We start from the raw sequence: 8,252 nt of genomic DNA on the forward strand, positions 1-8,252 counted from the left end.
TTCTCATATTGTGCTTTCATCACTCTGTAATGGTAATGGATAATTTTACAGAAGTTATAACGTTCATTTAAGTTTGAAATAAACTTAACGCTTGCGTGTTGGAGTACTTCCAGATCACAAAAAAAACATTTTTTACCCAATTTTTGTTCATACAACACTAAGAGCAGACACATTTTTGCACGCCTGTGCTAACTTATAATCAACAGTAAATAATGGACTAACAGGTCTGAATATTCCCGTGCTTGCCTGACTGATTATTTTCACCAAGATGTGAAAGCAAGTTTACATTACACTCAATCTATGGTTTTCTCTTTTAGGTTGTGTGCTTCTAGGGGTTTAATTTAGTAGAATGTCGTTGTACAGAAATAGCACTTCTGGTTTAACTCAACGCCGAACAGAAGCTACTATTGCTGCTGCATCACACTCTAAAAATAAGAGTGATGTTGAAAACAGCAGTGATGATGATCACCTGTAAGTAGCTTAACTGAAATTCGTATTTTTAGAAGCATGTTCTGTATGTTAGTGTATTATTTAGATATCAAATTGGGTTTAAACCAATTCATTGGTATGTATGAAATGTGCTATGTAAGCCCTATCAACATTGTATATCGACTTGTTATATCTGGTGACTCGTATCGACTGTTTTTCATTCAGAGTTGTTTATACTCCGTTTGATAATCCAATAATTTGATTACTTTTAATTTGTTTTAGTTGCACAATGCACAGTTATGGCGGTCATTAATAATCCTTACACAGTAATTTTTTATTGTTACCATTGAAGAAATTAGGCTTTTTCAAACATTTTTGTTGCAACCACCTTTCAATTGAAATTTCAGTGCAGCTGGCTGAAATTTTATGTGATCTTTCCATCGGGTATAAATAAATAAAAGTGTAATATATTCCATACAAGCAAAAATGTTGCATAACCACTTATTTCAATAAAATTGCAGTGTAATTGATTTGCTTTTTACGCGAATCTTTCAATCTTGATAATGCAAGATAAAGGACATTTGTTATATTCTTAAAAAAAATAGACAACTGGTATTATGGGTTAGTGCAAAAGTTGTTAGATTTTTTTGTTCTTATCCTGATCATAGAAAGATTCAATCAGTAAAAATTTCGTGGTAAATTCTAATGTCAAGTAATTCATACCAAGGGAGCAGTGGGTATTTAACATTTTTTGTTGAGTTATGTACTTGAGCTTTTTATCTGTTATGCATTTAGTTAAAAAAAGTTACTCAAAATGGTTTAATTCTTACACGATAAAGTCAATGGACGAAATGAAAAATTAACAACTGCCTCACGAAGTTAAGGATAAGAAGCTTTTCTGCAGCTCTGAAATTAAGCTTTGGAATTCTATTTTCTTTGAGGTGGGAACCTCTTCTAGAAAAGTAGCAGCACTACTACCATGGCTATACAATGAAAACCTATCAAACTTTTTTGCTACTAGCCCTACTTTCGTCTTACTGGTTTCGGTTGTGGCAAAGCGGATGATGCAAATGTTTGTTTAAAATAATTTAATGCTACTTCATTGGAGTTTGATTGAGTGCAGGTTTTATAAGTTCCTTAAAACTCTTTAAGGCATAAATTATAACTATTCATCTATCTTAGGAACAATAGAATTGCTGAAATTGGAGTTGTATAACTTGTATTAATGGAAGTAATTGCCATTCACACCATCTCGTTATTATGTTGTTAATGATATGTCATAGAAAAGCTTCTGTGCTATATAAGTTGCCCTAATACATTAAATGGTCCCAGTCTCACTCTTACCAGTAGGATATATAACAACTGGCAATTAATTTCTGACTGACACCCACTATTAGGTATTTGCAGTTGCAACTATTATCATCTGGACAGTGAGAGTTATCTTCATTGATGCCCTGTATGTGAAAAAGCTAATTAATATAATTGATAAAAGTAGTTATATGCCATTGTGTCCACAAGTCTTTTTGGTTTGCTTGGACATTTTGTGCAAATTCATGTTACTATGCTGTCCATTGAGTGACCTCAATATGAATACACAAATACACAGTCACATTGTGAGGTATCCCTGATTTCTTAAGCCAACCAAGAAATTTTCATGGCATGCACTTGATATACAAACCGTCCTTTAATCATATCAATATCTGCATAGGATGTATTGTTTTTCAACCATTGCTTGCAATGTCTACCTTTTCTGAATAAAGTTGAAAATAGTAGTATAGTGAAAACCCTATTAGTAGAAATTATACACTATGCAGTAAGAACTCACTTATTTTTGCCTCAAGTAATAGCAATGTTTACGTTTTTCTTTCTGTTGCAGCCAAGCTGACTCGTCGGATAAGGATATGAGACTAACTTTGATGGAGGAAGTTCTTTTGCTTGGGTTAAAAGATCGGGAAGGTTATACTTCGTTTTGGAATGACTGCATTTCTTCAGGTCTGCGAGGCTGCATTCTTGTTGAGTTAACGTTGAGAGGTCGCATTCAATTAGAGAAACAACCGGCTCGCCGCAAATCTCTTCTTCTACGAAAGGTGCATCTTATTTATATAATTCTTTGAGTCTTTGAATTATTTTAGATGCACGTGGGTAAGGCTGATTGCCAACATTTGATATATATATATGTATTTTGCGAATTTACTGCATAATCTGTGATTTTGTGTTTGTTCATGTTACTGAATTCTTAGATTTCTCATTTACTTGTAGTGAGATAAGTCAGCCTTAAACTTATTATTTAGTACAGTAGAAGCTGTTCAACATAATTTCGGATAGTGTGACCACCTGGCTGCCTTTTGTGATCATTTTAATATGGCCCTAATTTCTTCGTTCGACAAGACCTTACTTAGATATATATTAACCACCTTTTCTATTTCTCCCACATTTTCTTCTTAAACAAATTGCATTGTTTAACTTGGGGTTATTGACTTATCATGTACTAACAGATTGAAATACTATTTTTGGAGGTTTTAAAATGTTCCAAACTTGTGGCACATTTGTACTTTTTTGTCTACGTTACCCAGCTGCCAATCACAAAAAGTGATTAAAATATGTTAATTTTGTATTGCATGTTACAGCTTGTCATAGTTTAAACATTTATATGATAGGTTCGCTGTAAGAATGAGGCACCTACTGGAGATGTTTTGCTCGACGAGGCTCTAAATCATATTCGTCGCATTGGTACAGATGAAAGTGTCCAGGTAAAGACATCTTTGGTTTGGTTGTACTGCTGTAGCATCTTAATAACAATATCAGTGAAGGGTCAATCCGCATCAGAGCAACCAAAAATTAAGTTTTAACCCCAAGTTTTATATTTTGCTGAAAATAAGCTTAAAGAAAGAGAATTTGATACTGAACAAATTGAATTTTTTATCACAATCGGAAAAGTGATAGCAGAGTTAGAGCATTTTTACAAGTTTTAACAACTTTTGCTCTATCACTATCAGACAATAATTTTGCAATGATTTGCTGCTGTTTCACTGACTTTGCTTAGGAGAGGAGATCAACCGTAAAACCAAGCTCTATGTTTAGCTTAAGCTGTGACAACAGGACAATGAGCAGAAGCCCAAAGCATTTAAACACATTCAAAGTAGAAGAAACAATATTCATGCTTTTAATGAATCGTTTATTGATTAATCAATTAAAAAAATTCTGTTGAACACTGAACATACGAAAAACAACATGTATTTGAATAATTTTCTTAGTTTCTGTTGTGTCCTTCTTACACGAACAAGCTAATATTACTTATAAAACTAATCTAAATAAATTCTATCTAAAAAAAGCCTTTATAATGATACCTTGCTTGAAAAAAATAAACTACTGTATCTGTATAAACTTAAGTTATTTGAAGTTCTGTTATGCTTGACTGATTGTGAAAAGTTGATGTTGTTTTGCTGCCATATGTAATCTTAGATCCCGGAAAGTAATGGACAAAAGTTTAATTTTAGGTGAAGATTAACCGATATAAGCTCGTCAAAGACCTTGGTTCCAACTTCCAGGTCATATCTGCCTCACCATTAGCAAAGTTGTGCCTGTTTTAATGCAACTTGCGTCAAAACATCACTGCGTGTCATAGTTGAACGAGTACAAACAGTGCTGTTTTGAAAAACACTTTACTCTGTAATTGTTTGTCCGATGTAGACGTAACAACTCAAAAATAGATATTCTTTAAAGCGTAATTTCAAGAAATCTGAGACTCTTAGAGTTAAGAGGCCTTGTTGATTTGACAAAGAATGGCTCAAAACGTTTAGCACAAATCCTTCAGACAGCCTACATTTAAAGATTTAAGCTTGTAACTTGCTAGCATGCTTTTGAGGTTTATGCAGACTGTATATTGGTTTTGCACTAGAATTGAAACACTGTGCTCTGTTATCATTATGTGCTACATGTCACAGTGTAGCTTTTGTCTTGATAATTATGTCTTTAGTTAAATCATGAAATAATACATTCTGCCTGTCTGTGAATTCGCAAACATCAGGCAAGACCCCCTATGACGCTATATTGCTATTTACAACCACTATTTCATCAAATCACAGTAGGGGACGACAGTAGCACTTGTTATTTCCTTCTGCTGCAGCCATTTAGGCCTACCCTTAGCCTCGCCTACGGCCCACAGTAGATTATAAAGTATTGCAACATTTTAAGAACCATACTAACTGCTTTTATCTTGGTTTAGTTGGTTTATTTGTTCACGTTACACTTGTTACACTTACAGGCTTGTGACAGCCTTGGCTTGTTTTTTTTTCAAGTTTTATAAGCAAGAGTTGTTATGAGAGGTAACCATGGCAACAAAGGTTACCTAGTTGCCTATACTTTCACCAGCACAGTGGACTGCATGGTGTGCTGTTACATATTGCACCATACCATTGGGACTCAATTTGATGAGTCGACACTGCTATGCATTTCTTCAAACCTGGAACATGTATTTATTTCTATTTATTGTCAAACCGAGTAGGTTGAGTGCTTGATACAATCAACAGCTTTGTTTTCAAACAATACTGACGATTCTTCCCTGTCATACACAATATAAAGCATTGGTTGTTATCAGCATTGTCGGAAGAGAGGGTTGTAGTTGAATAACTTATTTTCCAGAGAAGTACAATCAAATATAACCTAGAGTGTTCAACTGTTGCAGCACAATGAATAAACATTGTAACAAGTCATCATTAGGGCAACCAGTTTTTTGACCTAAAAAGTTTAAATTTTGACCTTAAAATTTGCAAATTTTGACCTTATTTTGACCTAAAAAGTTTAAATTCTGACCTTATTTTGAAAAACGCTATACTGATAGTCTCTACATTGTCTACGGCAACTTTCTAATCTAAAGCTGCATTTAAAATTGATAAAACGCTTTTCTAGTGTTGACTTTTTTTCGTTTCTGCGTATTAAGATTGACAACTTGCAGTTTCAAATGCAATGCATTCACATCGTGACGTCACCAGACGCGCTGCAAGGCCTTCCCTCTCTTTGTGGCTTTGGTTCTAAGTATAATTTGGGGCACTGGAATTGTTTGCGGTACAAGAAAAGAGAAAAGCGGAAGAATAATATTATAAAATTACAAGTTTAATAGATTTTGACCTAAAAAGAAGACCTAAAGAAACAATTTGACCGTATTTTGACCTAACGTAACATTTTGACTTTATTTGACCTAATAACTTCTATACCACACGTTGTACAAAGCTGAAATTTGTTTTGTGCTTGTTTCATAGCATTCTGAGCAGGTTAAAAAAAATTGACCATATTGACTTTTGGTTGCCCTAGTCATCATATAATTATGACCTGACCTAGAATGTTAAACTGATGAAACGATATTTCGATAAACTGTAGTATTCCTAAAGACTGACAAAAGGTATAGAGCAGGCAGGGCTGCCCAAAGTGCGGCCCTCAACCATTTTCACAACTAGGCTTGATGTAATTGTGTGGAACGGTTCGCGGCTAGTTCCATCAGGCTTCCCGGTTTAAACTGTAAAACAGCAAGGAAATAAGTAATATTACCAATTTGATAAGTCATTAGCTTAAGCCAAGGCTTTTAATAGGAAATTTTAAGATGTAAAATTTGAACAATAATTGTTTGCGGTCCCCCAAGGCATAAGAATAATGTGAGGTGGCAAACACACTTAAAATTTTGGGAACTCCTGGAATCCTGGTATAGGATATAGGAAAACTTTCTTCCTGTCCATGGTCGCAAAATGATGAAAACCGACATTGCAACATTACAAATGCCACAGTTGTACTACAGCACTAATAAGTTTGCGAATTCAATGATCTTCCAAAAAATGACAATTTTCAGTTGTCGATAGTTATATTGATTAATTTTGTTTTCTCTTGTTAGGTTTGGATCGATCTTTTGTCTGGTGAAACTTGGAATCCACTTAAACTTCAGTATCAACTCCGAAATGTTAGAGAGAGAATTGCTAAGAATCTTGTAGAAAAAGGAGTTTTAACTACTGGAAAGCAGAACTTTGTGCTGTTTGACATGACTACTCATCCTTTGTGTGACGAGAATATCAAGTCACGACTGGTAAAGCGTGTTCAAGACGCCGTGCTTTCAAAATGGCCCAATGATGTTACGAAAATGGAACCCCGCACTTTAGCTTTGATATACCTAGCCCACGCTAGCGATGTTTTAGAAAATGCCTTTCAACCACTATCAGATGAAGATTATGACATTGCCATGCGTAGGGTGCGATACCTTCTCGACATAGACGTGGATGAGCAAGTATCACAAACTAACACAATGGAACTGCTTTGGGCAGTGATTTCTGTGTACCTGAAGTAAGATACACATTTTTCAATTGCGAGTCAGTTGTATGTATGTATATTTAACTCTTGTTCCATATGCTACGTTGATACTTACATATATCTAAGCAAGTTGCGTCAACTGTCGTGTGGCCAGATAACTGACCGATATTACACGGATCGGTGATTTTAGATATTATACCTTTGGTCAGTTTTACTTTGCTCAAATGATAGATATTCCCTCCAGCCTTTCTATTCAGCAATGCAATAACAACTACATATAAACCTGTTACAAGCAGCACTGTAGCGGTAAACAGCCTTAGTGCTCAACATTCCCACGTTGAAGTGTGATATGTTCTTATGAAATATCTTGATTGATCTGTGTTGTAAATAGTCACCGTTTCTATTGCTTTACACTTACAGCTGTAGATCTGGCTTACTGCTTCATGTAATGTGCACAACAGTTTGTGAAAGCTTAAGTGTGCACATTTAGAATATACCTGTCTTTCTCTGTAAGATGTTAAAACATTTCAAAGTGCTTGTTTAGTGTCCGGCAGTGGTGTTCTAATCAAGGTTTAAATGATACATATTTTGTGTTTTTTTGGTTTGAAATTGTGTAGTTTACATACATATACTAGATGAGGCAAAGAACAGTTATTTTTAGTACGGACCTTCACATGCTGGTCAGTGCCATTTGGTGTGAGAAAAAAAATATTGTGACCATTTAGGACATCAATCATATGATATAGTAATAGTATCACACTGTTTCGACACATACTTTAACGACATGCTGATTGTTAACATAACAATATGTGACATAATATTCCCTGCAGATTGTTGCTGTATTTTAAGGGTAACAAAAGCAGTGAGAACTGCTGGAATTGAAGCATAATGTAACAGTACTTGCTTTTGATTTGTTTCAATGCTGTGTGATTTGAGAACCTCATGAAGAGCGACCAACGACGTAATGGATCGTAGGGAATGGTTAACTGCATTTTTGGTAGCTATTACATTTTTATGTAGCGCATTTATCATTAAAGTGGAAACAAAATAAACAGTTTGTGTGCAGTGGTCAGCTTGATAATGCTATTGTACGCCACTCCATATTAAGAACTAGCAATGCTGAGAAGTACTAGCAAACAGTTTGCATCTCTCGGTGGCACAGACACGTTTTTCTCAAGATAGCTCTAGTTAGTTGGAATTAAGTGGTGAAACTTTTTTGTCATAGCCAACGATAAAGCAAGTCACCAATGATATTGACGAAGCCATGTTTTTCCTTACAGCTCACTTCAGTTGAATTTTATCTAATCCATTTTGTAATCGGATAATTGCAAATTCGTTTGATCATGAAATCTTGTAACTTGCATCTGTCAAGAACGTGACGATAGTTACTTTACTGCTGCTGCGGTCCTTGCCGTGTTATTCGAAGTTACACCAACAGAGCCTGGATAGCAACAATGCATGTACTTGCTGTTTTATTTAAGTAATTAAAAATTGTTGTTGGTAAGTGGCCCATGGGGACCGGTAGCCTTGAA

General features: G+C 35.0%; 1 protein-coding gene across 1 annotated transcript; it reads left to right on the forward strand.

The window, feature by feature from the left end:
- The first annotated feature begins 298 nt into the window (after positions 1-298).
- LOC143465304 (Golgi phosphoprotein 3-like) lies at positions 299-7,790 on the forward strand. Its single transcript, XM_076963529.1, has 4 exons — positions 299-471; positions 2,306-2,516; positions 3,087-3,179; positions 6,311-7,790. The coding sequence occupies exons 1-4, from the start codon at positions 350-352 to the stop codon at positions 6,755-6,757; spliced, it is 873 nt and encodes a 290-aa protein (XP_076819644.1). The 5' UTR covers positions 299-349; the 3' UTR covers positions 6,758-7,790.
- The last annotated feature ends 462 nt before the right edge of the window (positions 7,791-8,252 follow it).

The sequence above is a fragment of the Clavelina lepadiformis genome, chromosome 7 (genome assembly GCF_947623445.1).
Source record: "Clavelina lepadiformis chromosome 7, kaClaLepa1.1, whole genome shotgun sequence".
NCBI classification, from domain to species: domain Eukaryota; kingdom Metazoa; phylum Chordata; class Ascidiacea; order Aplousobranchia; family Clavelinidae; genus Clavelina; species Clavelina lepadiformis.

Coding starts and splice junctions, on each gene's coding strand:
- LOC143465304 (XM_076963529.1), top strand. CDS start 350: ATGTCGTTGTACAGAAATAGCACTTCTGGTTTAACTCAACGCCGAACA. Junction 2,517..3,086: donor AATCTCTTCTTCTACGAAAG/GTGCATCTTATT, acceptor TTTATATGATAG/GTTCGCTGTAAGAATGAGGC. Junction 3,180..6,310: donor GTACAGATGAAAGTGTCCAG/GTAAAGACATCT, acceptor TTCTCTTGTTAG/GTTTGGATCGATCTTTTGTC.